We start from the raw sequence: 22,313 nt of genomic DNA, 5'->3' as shown, positions 1-22,313 counted from the left end.
AGATACGTGCTGTAAATTTATTTAGATACCAAACACAGTACAGAACATGCTGCTGCAGTATCATTTTCACTCACCAATTCATTTTGTAGTTTTTTATAGTGCAAACTTGGCCCAGATGTGATAAAACAGATAGAGGCTAGCAGGTGTAACAGCAAGCTTCACATGCATACTCAACACTGCATCATAAATCAGTAGTGCAAATTTAACATAGATGTAAATGCAGAAGCAATACTGCAAGGTCGGTGCGCTTACACACAAGAGATACAATACAGGACTTAGAATCGCAGTTCGCTCACTCACAGATACAGTCAGGACATTAGCAGTGCAAGCTTGTTCCACAGTGGGACATTGTCAACAAGCTTTGCTTGCACACAAAATAGCTCCAGCAAAAGCAGCAGCTGTGCAGCTTGCTTGCGCCCAGAAGGCAAGCTGAGTACAAGCATTAACTGTACATCTTTTTGCATCCATAACACATGTAAATGTGACCGCAGTGCAAGCTTCCTTGAGGCATAACAGCAGTAATGGCTTCCTTCACACAAGCCAGCTACTACATGGGAAGCAGCGTGGTAGGATGCTTTCCAGTTTATCAGGTATCACCTCCTTTTGTGCTCGTCCCGTTCTCGCTTCACTTTCTCCAGCATCTTATGCAGCGCCCTAATCTCAAGTGTAATGGTGTCGATCCATCGGGGTGCACTCATGACACACCAGGCTCCTGCAGCAGAGTCTCAGCACTGGCACCAAGAAGCCATGTGTTGGAATAGGTCCGGATTAATCCTGGTATGAATCGTGACAAAGCGGCCACTGCTTAGGGGATCCATGAAGGAGGACCCCTGGGGTGGCAGGGCGAGAATTTACGCTAGGGGCCTCCCGCAAGGCAAAGAGACCATAGTGCACCCCAAGCCAGGCTGCCAACACCAATATTTACCAATACCGAGGGAGAGCGGGTCCAGTTGAGACTGAAGAGGCTGAGGAGGGGAGGGTAGGGTCGTCACAGTGAAAACAGAACAAAACCTAAAATTCCTAAAACACATGCTGGGTTGAAAACAATGTAAACATGTGAAAGTCTTGTTAACCCCAAAACGTGCGCACAGAAAATAAACAAGCCCTGTAGCACATCCGCTATAGCTCGACACGACAGCAATCCAAAAAAGAGCTGCCGACTTTGGAGCTGGGGAACATGGTTTGAGTCTTAGTGCTGGCTCAACATCCTGTGATTCTGGGCAAATCACTTAATCTCCTCTTGTTACCAAAAATGAATGTCTTCTCCTCTAATATAATGGTTGCTCATGTAAAGCACTCTAATGCCGTTGTGGTGAGTTTGCACTACATAAATGCTAAACAAAAAATAATTAGATAAAGCACTCCAATACCTTTGTGTCGAGTTTGCGCTAGATAAAACTGGAAAAAAAAAAATTCATAAAAATAAACCTGCCGACATCGCAAAGAAACAGCAAGATGCCCAAAAACAAGGAAGAAGAAGAAGCAACATACCGCCATGAGAGCGGTATGTGCTAGGCAAAAGAAAAAAGTAGTACCCCCACACTAAGGTATATGGCCCATTGTGCAATAGTCCATGTAACAGGGTCAGTCTCCAAAGCGGTAGCAAGCAGCCTCTAAGTGGGACAAACATTAGGCATTGACCTAAAGAACCAAAGGAATTTGGAAGGTCAGGCCAAGGAACAAATGGAATGATGGGCGTGGTGAATGCCCACAGAAGTAGATTACAACATGTCGAGAGACAGCGCATGCGTGCTGCCTAGGCTCGACCTAAAAATGAAAGAAAAGGAATAGTGGAGGGGTGCCCCTGTATCCCCTCAAAGCCTGAGTGGAAAAACGGGTGCACCAAAAAAAAAACAGGAATTGCCAGGGAATAGGGAGGGTTTCATGGGATAAGAGGAGCAGGGAGGGGATAATAGGAAGGGAAAAAAGCTTGATAAGATTTGGGAAAAGGGGAGTGTAAGAGGTAAAACCTCATGTAGTAAGGCCTGGAAGAAGAGGAGGATGAGGATTGTAATGTTTATTGTGCGCACACAATGCTTCTGACGGGTGCATACATTTGTTTTCTGTTGTAGGGGAAGAGCTTACATGGATCTCTTAAATATTTTAAAATATTGGTTTAGTTTAGAAGCACCACTGTGTTTGCAAAGATAGGCTAAGCCCTAATTGGTTTAAAGTGTCCCGACAGAGTTGCTCATTTTTAGAATGATGGAGAACTTCGTTACTGGGGGATAAATCACAACCACTAAAATTTCAGTGAAAAAGAAACCATATGCCAACAAGTATTATTAGCTTTAACTATGCATTTGTACCTGTGTGTATATGAAGCTGGTGCTTCCATTGTACCAGTGATTGCAGGTGCGAGGAACAACACTTATTTTGGGGGACCAGGACTTCATTTTAGTGCTTAATTTGAGCTGATGGTTGACAGAGGGAGCAATCGGCACTCATTTTTGCAGAACGGCACTTATTTTTCCATCAGATATTTACAGAGAGCAAGAGAGGGAAAAACACACAGATCGGAATGACAGAGGAAAAGAAAGACCGCAAAACCTGTCGCATAGGGAGAAGAAAGCAGGAACTTGCATGAGTGAGATAAAGAGGATGACTGGTATTGAATTTTAAAAATGTGCATTGGAACCACGTAGCCTAGGTATTCAGCTCATCTCCAACAATTAATCGCAATGGCCGCCGGTTTCTGCGTAGATATTCTGGCACCAGCAACCATTTTTGAAAAAAAAAGCACTGAATATTTGTGATTGTCAAACTTTGTCTCGGAGAAAGAGACAGAAGAGCAGAAAACAGAAGAAGAGAAAGATAGGGGAACAACTATAAAGGGAGAAAGCGCGAATTAAAAAGAGTATGCAAGACTGAGGTTTAGAGACAGGAAGTGTAGGGTGGACGAAGAAAGAGGCATACATTGAAAAGATGTCTAGGCAGCCTTGTTATTTGGCAACCATGGCACTGGGCAGTGCTAGTGGAGGACTTCTCTGAAAACTTTAGGGTTAGGCTTATTATTATTTATTTTCACAAATTGAACATTGCCTATGGATATTTTGTAAACACTGGTGTAAGTTCCTATGCGTTTTAGAGACATAATTTAGCTAGTGTGCGATAACACAGAAAATCCTTCAGAAATGTAAATATGATAACTTGCATAGCTAGCTTTGGGGTACAGATCAAATACATTTAATTTTCCCCTTTATAGGCGGAACCTGCTCGTCTTGAAGTTGGGGACTTTTCAGTTTGCCTTTCTTCGTCCAGTCCTCATGTTCATCTCCATCGTGCTGTGGACCAATGGAACCTACGACCTTTCTAATGTAAGTGCTCTTCTTTGCTTCTAGGGTGGGAGTAAAGGAGGTGAGACTGGAGCAGGAACTAGAAAAAAACAAAGAAATCGCTATTTGAGTACACGCGTGCTTTTCTGGACTGTAGGGATCATTCAGCTTTTTTTCACAGGTAACATGTTCCAGAGAATATAAAGGAACTGCAATAATGTGTTATAGCATCTAAACAACACTTCCATACAGGAAAGGCCTACTTTTATTTTTCCTTTGTGCGATCGCAGGATGCATTATTTTTAAATTTCTATTTTCCAAGCCAAAAAAAACTAATTTAGGGATGTATTTCCCCACCGTCTTTTTTGAATTCTTTGAACGGTAACGTTCTTGGCATTTGCACATAAATACGGCGGTGCCATAAGTGAGCGGCAAAGTTATAAGAGTAGCTTTTACCTTGATTAAAATAACATGCTGCGAGCAAGCAGGCAATTGTACATTTAAGATATTTGAAGCAGCATTTCGACACTGCCTCAAATCAGCTAATAATTGAAGCATTTCATCCTGAAGCGACTTTCTCCCCTTTCCATGTCGTCTCCTCTGTACAAAAGAAGCAACACTGAAAATGTTAATTGAAGTGTCTCTTTTGCAGTTATCAGCCAATGGAGCTGCAATTTGGATAAATTGCTTTACCGGTGCCATAACAATCATCGCGCTGTGGCCTGTTGGAATCATGTTTAATCATGTCCGGATCCTCCTCACTTTCAAGAAAATTATTCCAAAGTTTGCGCTCTATCAGGTAAGAAGATGAATGCACGCACCATCACACTTTAATTATTCAATTGTTGTGCACTCTTTGTTCTTGTAGAACATTATATTGGCAATTCAGGAGGATCGTGAGTACTTGCAGGAAACCCACTGCATACTAGGGCAGGGCTGAGACAGCTAATAGACCCAGTGTTGGAAATTACTACCTTTTTCGTGATATTCGCACAGATGTCTTGCCTACTTCAGCCTAACCCGTTTTGTTGGCCATAGGACTCCTTTTAAACATGATAAAACTGGCATATACCCAATTGGCCCATTTAATTTTGGTGCTTCAACGATAGATGTGAAATGTCAGGCTTTGTCTTCTTATGAATTGCAGCTTATTCTGTTAATGTGGGATTAGTGTTTACTTTTCTTTCTCTGCAAAGTGAGAGGAGTTTTTAAAGTGACTTATGTGACTATCTTGCTGCAGTACTGGCAGTGTAAAAGAAAAGGCTATAGGATGCCTTTTTTATTTTGCAACACACAGCAAAATTGTGAATGAACTGTGTGCATTCAGCATTAGTAAAAAAAAATGAAGCACATTTCTTTCTTTTTCTAAAGTGAAACAGAGCTATTAATAGGATCAAGATACTTTACTTGGTGATGTACAAATGATAAATATTCACATGATCCCACTTTTCGCACATTATCATGTGTGTGCTATATAGCTTTATCAGTAAAACGCTATGTCTGTGCAAAGTTAGTGGCCATTTAATTGGAAATGTGCTGTCAGCAAATGACAATGCGCTACCACACAATGCTTTAGGTACATTTACAAATCCCCCCACCCATGTCCATTAAGTGTAGTGGTTCTAAAAAGTTTGTAATTCACTGCCCTAGTATATAGTACAACATGTACCTATGGCTTTTAAATTAAATGCTACTAGGGGACTGCAGCACTAATTGTGCCATCCACTAAAGCAGCATTGTAAAGCTCATGCCTACAGGTCCGCTATTGCTACTTAAGAGGGGAGTTTAAACTGACATTTTTACCTGGCAAGATAAACCTTTTGCAAGGCCTAAACTTTCATTTTTAATAATAAGTCACCATAAGAAGAGCCTAAATGCCCACATGGCAGTGCATTGGATTTGAAAAAGTAGGACATGTATATTTAAAGTTTACATGTCCTGGCAGTAAAAAACCTCAAAAGACATTTGGCTCTCCAACTGGGTTACATTATAACATCTTATAATGCTTAATTATGGTTTGAAAGAGCTAGAACAATGATTTAAGAATTTATTTTAATAGTGGTTCAAAATCCAACTTAACAGCAAAGTCAGACTTTATAATGCATTTTTTAAAAAAAAGACAATTTTATAAAGTTGTCATTTTCCTGCCTAAGTCAGATGTGCATTTCTGCCAGTGTCACCTGATTGATGAATGGCTCAGCAGTGGTGAGATAAGTATTGCTCCTAGATAGCGGACAAAGACTTGTTTGTGGAGCTGTGTTTTGTTTCCTTGAGAAGGAACCCATGGGTGGGGGGGTGCCCAACCCCTTCCTGAGCTTCAAATGGTGTCTGGTAAATGTAGCTCACACCTAGGCTTTCCTTCCTTTGTCTTCCTAGTCAGCTTAGCTCTAAACCCCATCGCAGTGAGTAGCTGCCTCAGAACTGCTTTGGAGCAACAACAAGGGAGAGATTGTCCATTACCATATCCACACCTCTGGGTGGGCACAGGGAGCTCTGACCAGGGGAAGAAGGGTCTTGCCATGTTGTATTTAGGTGGAGAAGGGCACTGTGGAATAGTTTACAGTAAACAATACAAGAAGAGCTGCAAAAGTGAGGAGGATGAGCCCTTTTACCCCATTTCTTAAAGAGTGGCTAGGAGCTTCCCCCATCAACAGACTGGCATTGCCCATTAAAGTTGCATCCTCAGTACCCCTCTCCAAACTGTCAAGATCAGAAATGTAGTTGCCCTGTTGTCTGAATCCTGAAGGAAGACTGGATCTGATTGCCTTGAACCCACAACCCCAGAAGTGACCCCAAGTGTCAATTGGCTGACCTCATGTTTGAACTGCAGGGACACAACACGCTTCCAGAAGCCCTCTCCGGAAACTTCTCAAGTGACCTGTTCCAACTGGATCTACCCTGGTCCATGCTGCTGGCCTTTGTTAAAGTGGGTCCTACCCCCAATTGGTGTCTCCCAGCTTCTGGACACTTGACTGGTGTGAAGAGTGTACTCCCCTTGTCCAAACGGCAAACACTGGGATTAGATACTTTTTGGCAACTTTTCATCCAAAGAATCAGCGGTCAAATGGGGACTGCTGTTGACCGAAGCCATTGATGTTGAATTCCTGGTCATATTCCACTTGCTGGTTTGCACCACTGAAGGAGACCCGAATTTCCAGAAAGGGTTCTATGTCCTATCATAGAGAACTTCAGCAGGACTGACACCAAGCAACAACCTATTGACATTGAGAGCCTTCCTTAGCTCAGACTTTTGCCTACTCAGAGTCTTCTCACCTTGGAAAATAGCTGCCCGCAACCACGCTCTTCAGTAACCTGTCATTGTTGAGCCCTGCATTGGATCCATTTCGCAGCTTGCCAAGCTGATGAGACGTTGACAACTACTTTTCTCCCAAAAAATGTCAAAGTCTGAAGGTAAACTTTCCACCAGGACAAACGTGGTCCGTGTATCCAACCTGTGCTCCATCACAGTAGGCCTTATCTTTTGACTTTAATCTAGTCTAAGGCAACATTTGACACTTTTTACTTTTTGGTGCTATTTTAAATTCAAAATGTAAAAGTTCATATCTCTGCTTCTACCAAGCTGATTTTTGTCATTTTTGTGCCAATTAATTTATTAATATTTTCTCTATTTTCCTAAAGTGGTTGGGACTTTCTTGTGTTATGTTGTCACCTTGTTACTATTTGAATACTTTACACATTTCCTCTAAATTAAGCCTGATTGCTTTGTGTCAAGCTACCAGAGGGTTAAAGACATGTTTAATTAGTGACGTTAGTGGTTCACCCCGACAAGGATTGTGATTACAATTTAGAGTGAGTTCTCTCCCCCCACAACTAATACTCCAAAGGCTGATTGATGAGCTCCTAGCGACATCCTAACGACACATTAGCATAATTTATTTGACGCTAATGTGGCATTAGATGACCAAAAACTCTGCACCATATTTACAAAGTGGCACAATGCATGCATTGCACCACTCTGTAACACTTTGTGCTACATTATGCCTGCGCCATGCATAATGTATGCAAAGGGGGCGTTCCCCTGTTAGGGGGCCCAAACAAATGGCGCAAGGAAATCTACGAGATATCCTTGCCCCATTTTTCTCAGCACTTTTAACACCTGCTCAGAGCAGGGGTTAAAAGGGGGCATGCCATTGAATGCAATGGGCCCCCATATACTCTGCAGGAGTAGCACCAACATTTTGGTACTACTCCTGCAGAGTACATCAATAGCATAACAAATTACTCTATTACTCGCTATCCTGCCCCATGGTGCTCCGTATTTTCTATATGGCCACCACGTGGTGGCCGTAGGGGGGCGCTAAGAAGTGCAAGGAAAGTGGCACTGCACTGAGTGTAGTGCCACTTTTCTTAAATCAGCCCCCAAATTCTTTCACCCAGGCACCAAACTAAAAGTGGCTCTCTTTAGAGAATTAGGTAGCTAGGAAAGGGGCCCATGTTTACAAATTAGAGTAGATTTGAACTTGTAAAGACACACTGTATAAGTATTTGTTTTGTAAAGTGTGGAAGACTGCATGGATTTCAGTTTGCTGCAGACAATGTTTGTTTCGATTTCAGGGAAGTAAACAGAAGAAACCAACCCAAAAGATAAAATAAACAGACCCACAAACACCTGAAAAATGTCCCACACACTGACCTGTCAGACCAGCCTTAAGGCCCTACCTGATTGCCCTATAGGCCAGTCTGAACCTATGGTATAGGTCCTCCAGCATAGTACACCTTATCAGATTAAAGCTATGTGGGAAGAGCACAGGACTTCCATTTTATTTTTGCCCTGTTTCTCCCAGTGTTGAGTGTGGAGGGTCCATGATGCACAATTGTGTACCTTTGTCTCAGCTCAGTGGGATCACAACAGTTTGCATCTGCAGGCAACATAACATTAATTCAAAAACAAGAGAACCTTGTAGTCCTGAACCAGAAAAAATACTAATAACCATGACACTCTGGGAGAAAACTCACAGGGTGCCAAGATCATTAGTATTTTGTTTTTCATAAACAAACTCCTGCTTTGGGAGTTTGTTTTTTTTAAAACAAAAAAGTTTGTTGATTTACCGTCTGAACCATGGGGGATGATCACCAAACTTTCAGTCTGTTGCCATTAGCCTCCAAGGTGGCAGCTCTTGTCAAGGCACAGAGATCACTGCAGGGTGGTCCAATGATCTCACAATATGCAGAGTCTGTCAGACAGCATTCCTCCTCCACCCTGATGGCCGCCGAGCTGCCTGCCCAACCCTAAATCAGGCAAAAAAGACTTTAAAATGATTTAGTTGTTTAATGGAATATTCCATAGTATTGTGAGGTACTCATAGCTTTTAAGACATATGCAATCCTAATAGCCCTATTCTGTCCTATTTGTAACTTTTGTGGTATTCAAGTATATTGAGATCAGTATAAGTGTCTCCAGAAAACAACATCAGTCACAAGGAGCATAAGACGTGTCATTTGCAGTAAAGCAACTACCTCAGATAAATTGTTTAAATTACAGTGATCAGTTTTCTAAAGCAGAATGGGAAGCAAGGAATCATATAAGACACTAACATTTCTACAACATCTACAGTCTCAGGGCGTACCCTAAACTCAATTGTCCAAAAAGTCTAGGCCACTTTGCTCAACATCATAGTGCAAGATCTCGGTTTTACTGGCATTAAGGTACAATTGATTCATCATCATACAATACTTTATGGGTTTGATGCATGTTAAGACCACTATTCTACAGGAGACCATGGGCTCCAATTAAATGAATAAGGGAGAGCATGTAGATAGTAAAATTTGGAGGTGACAGGGCAGAGTCTTAGGGAATTCCACACTTAATGGCCCACGGATCAAGATCTGAATTGCACAAAAATCAATCTAATGCACCCTACAAGTGATTCAAACTGCTTGTGCAGCAGCTCATAGCCTACAGTAGCAAAAGTTGCAGAAAGTTTCAGCACAAATATAGGTACTGGAATTCTTTTGTTCCGCAGAGGTGCTCTGTGATATTGAGCCACTTATTGGTGGAAATCCAACTGGGAATTTAGAAAAGAATATTTTTACTCTCTGAATTTCTGAAGTTGCTGTGAAGCTGTTCTACCTGAATACTTTTGGTAATTATAGTTAGGAATGAGAGGGTTGATATTTGCCTGTAATTTGCTGGCATTTTTTTGCTTTACGTTTCATCGCAGCTTGTGCCATTTGTGTGGAGAAAGCTTCAGGCTCCCACTTCCCGTTGTGCCATTAGAAGGGATGTTACCAGTCTAGCTGCACACTTCCGGCTTCCCACATAGAGCCAATGCCAGTACTGACATGCAGTGGGCGATCGCAGTGGGCACTCTGATGGCGCACTGAAGGCACTCAGAAGGCAAGCCCGTATGCGCGTGACCATCGACAGGAGCCAGAACCCCTGCCTCTTCCACATCAGCCTTTAGGTATTCTACAAGAACTACATAATCCTCTGAAGCCTTACATTAAATTGCTAACTTTCACAGAACCCATACTTCTTCATTCTCTTCTTGCAACGGTCTCTTTCCCACACAGCTGAAGGGCCCGGTAGCCTGTAGATTTCATTGTCTAGCTGAAGATACAACTATGTCCTCTTGGTCAGTTAACAACAACATACTTACGTCCAATGACTTTCCCACAGACTCACAAAGCTCTTCTCTTCTGTTGGCTGCTGCCTTTTCAGCCCAGAAGTGCTTAGATAGTTTTCTGCTCAAAGTCTGGTCCCTGCCAAGACATGCAGTCGCAGTCTGGGACCTGCCCTCCTCAATGTCATCTGAGGTGGGTTTCCTTACTGAAACCTCGTTGAGCCCCACTACCTTCCAAACCTTTTGCTGGCACTCTCTGACAACTATTTCATGCTACGATTGGACAGGGAAGGTTGGATAGGTGGCGGAATAGCCATTATTTTCAAATACACCATTAAACATTTGTTAATAGACACTTCACCGGTGGACTGGGCCAAAATATCTATGTTTAAACTGGGACTCACCCCCAAGAACTGCGGGAAAGGTGCCCTTGTATATTTTCCAGCAGGGCCTAAAAATGACATTAACCAATGTTTATTGGAATACATTGTGCCCTATGTCTTGGCATCACAACAGTTTCTTTTACTGGGTGACTTCAGTTATCATGGTGGAAGGGGGTGTGTCCAGCAACATAGCTGACAGGATGCGCTCTTAAAGGGCTCCTCCACCCGCCTTCCCAAATCCTTACTAATCCTGCACCTGAGGGCAAAACACGCACTCAAATATTGACTCCCTAATGTAATTTTGTCTGCCCAGCCTGGTGGTGAGCCCTCTCTGCCCTAGACCACTGCTGGATCCAGCAGCAGAAGCAAAAGGACGACCACAACCCTGCGAGATAGGCCAGGCTGGGTGACTGAGGCCCCGGACTGCGGTAAGCTGTGGGCGCACCCAGATGGGTGGGCCCTGACTGGATCCTGTGTGCCCAGTGCACTTTGTGGGCTCAGCGGGGGTCCTCGCTGAGGCTGGGGGAGTGATTGAGGTGGCGGCGCTCCCAGGAGTTCCTGAACGGATGCACAGGGCCTGCAACCTGGAGATCGGCCAGAGCATGCCCCATCGCATTGGTGCTGGAGGCGGGGCTGGAGCGGCCAGGATGAGGCCCGAAGACATCGTGGAGCTGCAGGGGTGTGTTGCCGGCTGGAGAATGGCTGGATCTCTGCCCATCCGTGGCATGGCCTTCCCTGCGCAACTGGAGCATACTGGGAACTGAACCTACTTAGCTTGCTCTCTTTTAGCCCATTTAATTATTTAATTCATCCAAGATGGCTGCCTTGTTCATAGTTAGGCCACTTGTTATGCTTTGCATTATCAGTGCCACCGCGCAAAGGCGTCAAGATCAAGCAATAAAGATAAACAAACAGTAGGTGTTCACTTAGGGATTTTCCCTCTCTATACTTTCGAGGGATTGTTTATAATAATTGCTGTCCCAAGCATGTCAGTTATCTATTGTTTGGGAACCCACCTACGTCAGGGGTCCTGGTAGATCTGTATAAATACATCGCACTTGAGACAGATAATCAGAGGGATTCCGACCAGAGGGCATCGCCACCATCGCGGATACAGATGCTGCACGTCGTCTTGACGCTGACCCAGTCTTCGTGTCCCTGCGGAGTCTGGGATAGAGACCTCATTCCAAGGTAACGAGGGTTGAGGGCTCCTTTCATGGACAAGGCATTGGCAGATTAGGTTTAGCAAACCCAGCTCTCCTTTAGGTAGGTGGTTAGGCCTCTCACATTAGGGTATTAGGGCATATTACATCTCATATGTCTTTTACATGCATTGCAAGATGGTGGGGGTCTTTGTGATAATGACTCTCGTTTTCACAATTCTGTTTCTTGCATTATTCATTATCCTAATCATCGCAGCCCATGCAACTTATCGCAAATTGCAGTTGTGTTAAATAAAAACTATTGAAACTTTACTGCATCTTTGTCATTGCCTGTGTTTGTATGAGACATGATATATCTGTGAGAAAAGCGTAATCTCCGTTTAACCACAACACTCCCTGAGATGTCTTATTCTCAAGTCCATGAAAGGCTGCCACAAATCACCTTTTACTATTGTGTTTCTGGTGAGGTGCTGCTAGTGAGCCGGTAAGGTTGGGACAACAGTTGCGATTTGTTGTAGGATAGGCATAGTCACCTACAAGCAAAAGTACTGTTATCCTTTAACCAGGAGTCTTGCCCAAAGCACAATACACAATTCAGTGCCAGGCGGTGCAATGACTTACTGGGTGTGCACAGAAGTCCTCAGGTCCCGAGATTGGAGTCCAGAGGCTTTGCAGGAACCCTTTAGAGTGGCAATACTGAAAGCCATATATCGATCAAGGACAGTGCTGGAGGGAAAGACCTCTGGGGTATCGGTGGAGGTTAATCTCCTGAGAGCAGACCTCAGAAAAGTGGCGGATAAGCTCTCCAAGGCAGAAAGTACATAACAACCATGCAGTCAGAAGTCAGACAGCTCAAACAACAGATGTCACATATGACCACTCTCACCTCTCCCCTAGAGGAATGAGCGGAGGATGCTGAAGGACACTCACAGAGGAATAATATCAGACTCCTGGGCTTCCTCGAAGTCATAGAAGGTCAGGAAGTGGAACGATTTTTAGAAAAATTGATGAATTATGAGCTCAAACTGGACAGTTTGTCGCAATACTTCTTGATAGAGAGAGCCTACATGGCCCTGGCTTCAAAGTCCCCTCCGGATGCGCCACCACAGGCTCTCGTAGCACAGCTATTGAACTATAAGCTCAAAGATGCAGTTCTTAAGGCGGCAAGAGAACAAAATACTCCGCAATATGAAGGCTGACACATAGCAATCTCTCTGGACTATACTCGCAAAGTGCAGGAGCGATGTAAAACATTCTTTGCAGTTAAAAAACGCATCAGGTATATGCTCCTCTATCCAGCCAAACTGAAAGTCATCGATGATGGGAAGACCCACTTTCCTGAACAGCCAGAGGAGGCATGGACATGGCTAGACATGACTGAAGTCCCCAGGGGGTGACTACGTGAACAAAGAAAAAAGCAGAGAAAGTCTGGAGATCAAAAAGGCTTCTGGTGAGATAACTCAACACAGCGGCCCTCACTTGGGCAGGAGGGGCCGGGACAAGTCGTGATTGGAAACAATGGTACAATGATCATGGAAGATGATAAACTAGGCCAAACCCTGATGGAGAAGGCTTGATCTTTAACTCCCTCCTCATGTTGGGATGACACAGGCTCAGAAGAGGAGGTTGGAAAAATGGGAGCTCCTGGAGCCCAGGCCTGAGATCAGCTATAAGTAATCTAGACTGGACATGCCAGAGGATCTGGAGCATCTCAGGGCCCACATACCCATACTTGGGAAAGTTTAATGATGTGGGACAAATGGGTTTAAGTGCACCATGGTGTGAAAATGGTATATCTCTGACAGAAGTGAGGGTTTTGAGGATGAGGTTCATTGTGTACAGACTTGTAGTGGAGACAGCATGAAATAATCTATGTTATACTGAATGCCAGAGTGTAGGGAGATACGTGGGCATGAGAAATGATGGGACTAAGCAAGACCATGTAGATGATCACATTTTAACAATTTATACTGCTCCTTAACTTTGAGATCTAACCCTATGATTATATTGGGGGGCAGCCCTCCTGATATAGCTTAGTAGCCCATACGGCATACAAATGGCAGTTGATGAGGATACTTCTAATATTTGACTACTACAACCGACACAGGAGGGTCCGGGGAAGGGATTCTTCAGAGAGTAGGTTGAGGAGGCTCCTACACTAATACACTCAAGGAGGCGATGATGATGGCACATCTATAATTATGGACAAGAATGTGTTGTTGTTTAATGGTTCGCTGTCCAAGTTGAGTGTGGGTGGGGATATAGAATTGCAATGTTTTGTTAGTTGGTTATGATGTTGGACAAACTTAAAGTACATTGAGAAGAGCGCCCCCATGGGGCATCCATTGCAATCATTAACTGGTGCCCATTATGCATAAATAGAAGTTGCTTACCTGGAATTTTCAAGGGTTGGGTTCCTTTCAAAAACATTATAGAGTGCACAACATGCTGAAAATACATGGGGTGGATATAGCCTGCCTGTAAGAGACTCATTTTATGGATCAGGAAGCTACCAAATTGACAAAGAAATGGAGGGTACAGGTATACTATGCTAATTACTCCTCTTTTTCATGGAGTGGCAAAATGGTTTGCCCTGGGCATACCGTTTGCAGTAACATACATGGAAGCAGACGTTCAAGGCAGATACCTGTTTCTGGAGAATGGACGGAAAAGACGCAGCCTTTTTGAACTCTTATGGGCCGAACATTGATGATCGTCAATTTTATGGTACATTACTAGACATGGTTGCTCCTGTGGTGGATACAAAGCTTAACTGAGCGATTTTATCGTGATTGGCGACCTAGCCAGACATCCAACTAAACATAACATTAAACCATATTTGACAGCACAAATTATCTGAGGTCATGACACACTTGGCACTTTGTGATGTCTTGAGAGAAACACAGCCTAGGCGACGGGAATATGCCTGAAATTCACCCACACATTGCACATTTAGTCGACTAAACAGAATATTGATATCAGATGAGTTGCCATCAGGGGTGACTGAAGTGGAGCAATTTTCTTGCTATTTATGGGACCAAGCTCCCGTGGATGTTTCAGTGGCATGGGGGATGGACACGAGGGTTTTAACTTCCTGGAGGTTTTCCACTGACATTTTGCAACACCCCTAAAGACGGGAGTGTAGGAAAGTACCATCTTACCTGGCATGTTACCCCCATTTCACTGTATGTATGTATGTTTTAGCCCCTGTGTCACTGGGATCCTGCTAGGCAGGACCCCAGTGCTCATAGTAGGTGCCCTGTATGTGTTCCCTGTGAGGTGCCTAACTCTATCACTGAGGCTCTGCTAACCAGAACCTCAGTGTTTATGCTCTCTCTGCTTTCTAAATTTGTCACTGCAGGCTAGTGACTAAATTTACCAATTCTCATTGGCACACTGGTACACCCATATAATTCCCTTGTATATGGTACTTAGGTACCAAGGTTATTGGGGTTCCAGGAGATCCCTATGGGCTGCAGCATTTCTTTTGCCACCCATAGGGAGCTCTGACAATTCTTACACAGGCCTGTCGCTGCAGCCTGAGTGAAATAACGTCCACGTTATTTCATAGCCATTTTACACTGCACATAAGTAACTTATAAGTCATCTATATATCTAACCTTCACCTGGTGAAGGTTGAGTGCCAAGTTACTTAGTGTGTGGGCACCCTGGCACTAGCCAAGGTGCCCCCACATTGTTCAGGGTAAATTCCCCGGACTTTGTGAGTGCGGGGACACCATTACACGCGTGCACTATACATAGGTCACTACCTATGTATAGTGTCACAAGGGTAACTCCGAACATGGCCATGTAACATGTCTAAGATCATGGAATTGTCACCCCAATACCATTCTGGTATGAGGGGACAATTCCATGATCCCCCGGGTCTCTAGCACAGAACCCGGTGCTGCCAAACTGCCTTTCCGGGGATTCCACTGCAGCTGCTACTGCTGCCAACCCCTCAGACAGGATTCTGCCATCCTGGGGTCCAGGCAGCCCTGGCCCAGGAAGGCAGAACAAAGGATTTCCTCTGAGAGAGGGTGTTACACCCTCTCCCTTTGGAAATAGGTGTGAAGGGCTGGGGAGGAGTAGCCCCCCCAGCTTCTGGAAATGCTTTGATGGGCACAGAGGGTGCCCATCTCTGCATAAGCCAGTCTACACAGGTTCAGGGATCACCCAGCCCTGCTCTGGTGCAAAACTGGACAAAGAAAAGGGGAGTGACCCCTCCCCTGACCAGTACCTCCCAGGGGAGGTGCCCAGAGCTCCCCCAGGGTGTCGCAGACCTCTGCCATCTTGGAAACAGAGGTGTTGGGGGCACACTGGACTGCTCTGAGTGGCCAGTGCCAGCAGGTGACGCCAGAGACCCCCTCTGATAGGCTCTTACCTTTCTTGGTAGCCAAACCTCCTTTTCTGGCTATTTAGTGTCTCTCCTCTGGGGAATTCTTCAGATAGTGAATGCAAGAGCTCACCAGAGTTCCTCTGCACTTCCCTCTTCAACTTCTGCCAAGAATCGACCACTGACTGCTCCAGGACGCCTGCAAAACCGCAACAAAGTAGCAAGACGACTACCAGCAACATTGTATTGCCTCATCCTGCCGGCTTTCTCGACTGTTTCCTGGTGGTGCATGCTCTGGGGGTCACCTGCTTTCACCCTGCACTGGAAGCCAAGAAGAAATCTCCCGTGGGTCGAAGGAATCTACCCACTGCTAAAGCAGGCACCAAAAGACTGCATCACCGGTCATCTGGGTCCCCTCTCATCCTAACGAGCGTGGTCCCTGGAACACAGGAACTCTATCCAAGTGACTCCCACAGTCCAGTGATCCTTCAGTCCAAGTTTGGTGGAGGTAAGTCCTTGCCTCCCCACGCTAGACTGCAAACCTGTGTACTGCATGATTTGCAGCTGCTCCGGCTCCTGTGCACTCTTCCAGGATTTCCTTCGTGCACAGCCTAGCCTGGGTCCCCAGCACTCCGTCCTGCAGTGCTCAACCTTCTTAGTTGGCCTCCGACGTCGTGGGACCCTCCTTTGTAACTCTGCGTGGACTCTGGTTCACAAATCTTCTAAGTGCCTGTTTGGGTACTTCTGCGGGTGCTGCCTGCTTCTGTGGGGACTCTCTGGATTGCTGAGCGCCCCTCTGTCTCCTCCTCCAAAGGGCGACATCCTGGTCCTTCCTGGTCCCCAGCAGCACCCAAAAACCTCTACCATGACCCTTGCAGCTAGCAAGGCTTGTTTGCGATTTTTCTGCGTGGGAACACTTCTGCAACCTTCCATCCAAAGGAAAAGTTCCTAGTCCTCTTCGTTGTTGCAAAATTCCAAGCTTCTTCTATCCGGAGGCAGCTTCCTTGCACCTTCATCTGGGGTTTCCTGGGCTCCTGCCCCCCTTGGACACTATCGCGACTCTTGGACTTGGTACCCTTGCCTTGCAGGTCCTCAGGTCCAGGAATCCATCTTCAGTGCTTTGCTGGTGTTTGTGGTTCTTGCAGAATCCCCTATCACGACTATTGTGCTCTTTTGGGGTAGTAGGTGTACTTTACTCCTACTTTTCAGGGTTTTGGGGTGGGGTATCTTGGACACCCTAACTGTTTTCTTACGGTCCCAGCGACTCTCTACAAGTTCCCATAGGTCTGGGGTCCATTCGTGATTCGCATTCCACTTTTAGAGTATATGATTTGTGTTGCCCCTAGACCTATGTTTGCCTATTGCATCCTATTGTAATTCTACGCTGCTTGCCTTACTTTTCTGACTCTTACTTACCTGTTTTGGGTTTGTGTACATATAACTTGTGTATATTACTTACCTTCTTACTGAGGGTACTCACTGAGATACTTGTGGCATATTGTCATAAAAATAAAGTACCTTTATTTTTAGTAACTCTGAGTATTGTGTTTTCTTATGATATTTTGCATATGATATAAGTGGTATAGTAGGAGCTTTGCATGTCTCCTAGTTCAGCCTAAGCTGCTTTGCCATAGCTACCTTCTACCAGCCTAAGCTGCTAGAAACACCTCTATTGTACTAATAAGGGATAACTGGACCTGGCACAGGGTGTAAGTACCACAAGGTACCCACTATAAGCCAGAACAGCCTCCTACAGGGAGACACTGGCAGTGGCTTTGCAAAACTACTTTGCAAATAATTGACAGGGCACAGGAAGTCGAGCAATAGAATGGGAATCCATGAAGGCAGTGATAAGAGGGCGATGCATAGGACTTACCTGCGGGGTACGTAAGACACTCCAAATAGAACTTTCCCAAAAAGCGAAGGAGCTGGCCGCTCTGCAACAATTGCCCCCGGAAGGGACATTGGGAGGAATTAATAGATTAGTATAAAGAGGCAAGTGATGTAGATTAGGGATAGGCTTGACTATACAGTACATGTTTAAATCATTTTGACAGTTTCTACATCAGGATGGGGATCGTTCGGGGCACCTCCTTGCATGGATACTGCGCAGGGAAGTGTCACGTCACACCATTATGCACCTTAGACACTCCAAGGAGGAGATACATACATGCAGTCAGACCTGCCACAGTACTAAGCGGTCATCTACAGCAGGTCTGCAACAGTCAACTTACACAGCACACAGCCAGAGCGAACAAACTTCTTGCCACACTAGACATCCCACAACTAGAGGAGGGGATGGCGAGAGACCTAGATGCAGATATTACATTAGAAGAGTTTAGATTAGCCTTCAATGCCTTCCTTGGGGGGACACGTCTGGCACTGATGGCTTTCCAGCAGAACTCTACCATACATATACAGTGGACGTCTCCCAGCACCTGCTTGAGGTGTATCTCAAAGCCAAGGAATGTAGCATATTGCCACCGTCCATGGGGGAGGACTGCATAACGATGGTACCCAAAACAGGCACAGACGCCTCAGATCCCTCCTCATACAGACTACTCACAATGATTAATGCAGACGTTAAGATCCTATGTAAACTTTTAGCACTCCGTCTCCCCCAGTAATGACTAAATTGGTGCATGTTGACCAGTGTGGGTTTATACCAGGAAGGAATACCACGATGAATCTGAGACGACTTATGCACGTGTTGCACGAGACAGCAGTAGCAAGGGACGACATGGAGATGGTGTCTGTGGATATCGCCAAAGCTTTTGACACAGTCGACTGGCATTATCTTCAGAATGTATTGGAGGCAATGAGGCTGGGCCCTCATTTTGGTGCCTGGGTGCAGCTCCTCTATGCGCAATCAATTATCATAGTCTAACTAGGACGGCTGATGGCTGACCTCAGACCATACCCGGTGGGAAGGGGCACACATCAGGGGTGTCCTCTGTACCCACTGTTCTTTGCGTTAGCAATGGAGTCTCTAGTGATACAACTTCAACAACAGATGGAGAGGTGGGGGATTGTGGTTGGTGACACCACTCACCTGGTGCCCTTCTATGCAGACAATACACTCTTATTTAAGATCACTCCAATTTCTGATCATTTTTGGAGAATTAACAGGCCTGCAAATTAATCAGGCTAAATCTCTGGTGTTTCTGATGGGACGGCTAGCACAGGTGGACCAAAGCTCCAACTATGGTGGGAGACAGAAAAGTTCAGATATCTGGGAGTGACTATAGGGACTACCCCACAACAGTGAATCCATTATTATATAGGACAAATGACGGAAGGCCTACGGGCCTCAGTTCAATTCTATAATATGCTACTCCTCCCGCTGATTGATAGAGTGGCAGTTGCAAAGGTGGTGTTCCTCCCCATTGCGTCTACGTTATACAACACAGATTCGACACACTGCCATGTTCATTGTTTAGGTGCCTACCTTCACTACTTATGACCCTGCTATGAAGGGAGGAAGACGCCAGGTGGATCGAGAGCACCTATACTTGCTGACACTGGAGGGCCGCCTAGCAGTTCCACATATAGAATGGTATTATATGGTCTTTGAAATACAACATGCAGCTCACTGGTTAGCAGAGGACATCAATTGGGAAAAGGCACTATTGCCAGACGAGGGAAGGAACACAGAGCTGCCATTACTTTTATACTCAGGTGGTCACAACACAGAAAGGGTTCCATACCTAGTTACTCACACGGCAACACTATGGGAGAGAAGATTTAAGGTGATAATGGGGAGAGCCCCGTTTGCCAGAGAGTTTACTTTCTGGCCTTTCGCGTGCTGACCACCGCTGTGGATGCATCAGCTTGGAGAGCAAGAGGATCTGAGTCATTGGGGGACCTCTACCCCTTCCCCTTCAATTAGTTTCTTTCATTTGAGGCTGCAAGGGAGACATTTGCTTTGGGGGAGGGACAATTCCTGATGTACGCTAGCATAGCTAACATAACTAAAGAAATATGGCCAACTTATCGAGCTGCCCCCTCCTCGTCTCTATTATTTCAGACACTTCTGGAATATGGGGGTGCAAAGCACTTGATATCACACCTTTATAAAGCTGCAATCAGTGACAGACCAGGAGCCCAGTTTCCACCTAGGGAGGCACTGGGAAGGGAGCTAAGGACCGCACTCATGGATAAACAGTGGTCCAAGATGTGCTCTTTGGTCCGCATGGTGTCATCCTAGATTCATACGGACACATTTAAAATATTTGCACAGCACACATGTCACACTTGTTCTACTTAGTAGAATGGACCCAACTAGGAAGACATACTGTCCCTAGTTCTTACAATTAAAACTACTCTTAGCAAAACGTAGGGTCACCATCACATGGATGGGGCAGAAGGGGCCTGATGTTGCCAGATGGAAAATTAAGGTAAACGAATGGGCAGTGGCAGAAGAAATTTGTTTAAAACACCCATGTACAGACAACAAAGTAGAGGATGATTTACTCGCTTATGGGACATTGCTGGCAAGATTTGAAGGGGAGTATGCCCAGTCCACAGGGGACTCATCAGATGAGGAGGGTTGAGTAGGGTCACGGGATTGTCTAGCACCTGTGACATTCTTGGATGGGGAACCATTAGGAAGGGAACACGTATTTGTTGATTGCACCTTTGAAAAGGCATGTTCTTTTTTCTGAACAATAATGACCGTTAAATACTAATGATCCTTTTGTGTATACATGTATCGCAGTTATCTCCCAGTTTCAAACGTGGTAAAGTACCAGTTCAAGAAACACTGTACTATTTATGTCTGAAAAACTAATAAAGAAATTCTTTTAAAAAATCATCCTGGGGAAGACCCCCTAAATATGGAGGCAAATCAGCTAATTTGTGCCTTTGTTTCTGCACCAGAAAGTCAGTGGACCCAGGGGCCTAGCTTCCAGGGGAGGGGGAGTGTTACACCCCCTAATGAATGTATTTTGTGATAAATAGTTGGGTGCAGGTGCTTTCAGTTGGGCAGGGTGATGTGTTTGTTGGATTTTACCAGGAATCTTTACACACACAGACATAAATGCACACACACACTCTCTCTCTTTCTCTGTTAGGAAAGACTTCAGAAATGTTGGTTATTTCACTAAATAATATATTTTCTCTCACTTAGTACATCTGTTGCGTAGGTTCTCATTATCTTAATGAGACTACCTTATTCAGGCGGCAGAATCACCTGTACTGTGAGGGACTGAGTCTGATCCTGCACCATGTGACACCTGTCTGCCTAATCTGGGTTTGTTCCAGCTAACTAGCAGTGCCTCATCTCCACCAAAGAGCAGGGATGATTGGGACAACCGGGTGCATGACATAAATGACTCCTCAGGGGAATCGTGGTCACTCAAATCTCATCTGTTTCTCCCAGTTACATTAGTCTCACATATGCACGGACAATTAGAGGCAGAGTATTGTTCAAAAAGGTGTTATTGAAGTAACTGCATCTTAGATAATAAAGCATGTATTGTAATAACCAGGACGATGAAGCATAATAAGATTAAAATTGTGACGAGGAGAGTAAAATACAAAAATAACACTACCATATTGTCTCTAAATTTTGTAGAGATAGTTTCTACCTAGACTATGTTAGAGCACAGCATGTTAAGCTCTAATTCTGCCCTTCAGGTTTCCCCTGGGAAGACATTGTCCCTCATACCTGAGCAAGAGGCCTGTAGCCTACATAGGCAGCTATAGCGAAGCAATCAGCGTACAGTCCTGGTCATCTGGCTGGAATCTCCCTCTAACGTACATGGGTCAAAGTAGTGTTTTTATAATAAAACAGCTGATGTTCCAAGAAAGAATCTCCATGTAAGAGTGTGTATGTTTCTGTGAACATTGGAGACAAAGTGTACCACTTTTGCAGCCTTGAGAAAAGCACAGAGTGAAAGAAATGTCTTGTTTAAGAATGTAGTGCTGACCTAGGCAAAGAACAGCTAAATGAAGAAAATAAAACAAGACCTCGAATGTGGCTTTTGTTAAAATAATATAACAAAGCTCAAATTAAACATATCTAGGTTAAAGCGCACAGCGACAGGCCTAGTTTGTTAAAATAATGTGTATAAAACTATAGCTAAAATGGCTACACAAAACACCTACCAATCCACATTCCTCTCCCTTTTCACTGGCCCTTAAGCCCCTCTCGAACGTCCTGCTTGTTGTATAATGTATTTTAACATCATGTGGCAGCGTAATGTCAGGAAATCTGAAGCTAACACCCCCCAATTATACTGACCAAGCTACGCCCCTGAAAGGACCTGTTCACATCACATGGCACACGTTGAATTTAATTCTTACCAACGCCACTTCTCTAATTTGCGAACCACCTCAGTCTCTGCTTTGGGTGGATCATTCACTTATTTGCTTTTGGTCTCCTAAGTAAATAGAGACTGGGCAGACACTGGTGGAAAATCACTCCAGACTCTTTTGCTAAGGAATTTGATTTTACTGTCACATTGATAGATTCAGATGTTGATCAGGTGCTCGCACTCTACCATAAAGTTCAAAACTCGTCTCTAGACAACATTGCCCCTCTTCAACTGTGCTCCAACTTTAAACATCAA

The 22,313-nt window shown here is 44.7% G+C and overlaps 1 protein-coding gene across 2 annotated transcripts in view; it reads left to right on the top strand.

Annotated features, from left to right (window-relative positions):
- The window catches only part of LOC138250219 (organic solute transporter subunit alpha-like), a 531,589-nt gene that overhangs the window by 307,753 nt on the left and 201,523 nt on the right, over positions 1-22,313 (top strand). For both annotated transcript variants that reach the window (XM_069204817.1, XM_069204816.1), the window contains 2 exons: positions 3,206-3,317; positions 3,928-4,074. In XM_069204817.1, the coding sequence (XP_069060918.1) occupies positions 3,206-3,317; positions 3,928-4,074 (259 nt within the window). The remainder of the gene's footprint in view (positions 1-3,205; positions 3,318-3,927; positions 4,075-22,313) is intronic.

Source organism: Pleurodeles waltl, chromosome 8 (assembly GCF_031143425.1).
Source record: "Pleurodeles waltl isolate 20211129_DDA chromosome 8, aPleWal1.hap1.20221129, whole genome shotgun sequence".
NCBI lineage: Eukaryota > Metazoa > Chordata > Amphibia > Caudata > Salamandridae > Pleurodeles > Pleurodeles waltl.
This window is presented reverse-complemented; position numbering and strand designations above follow the sequence as displayed.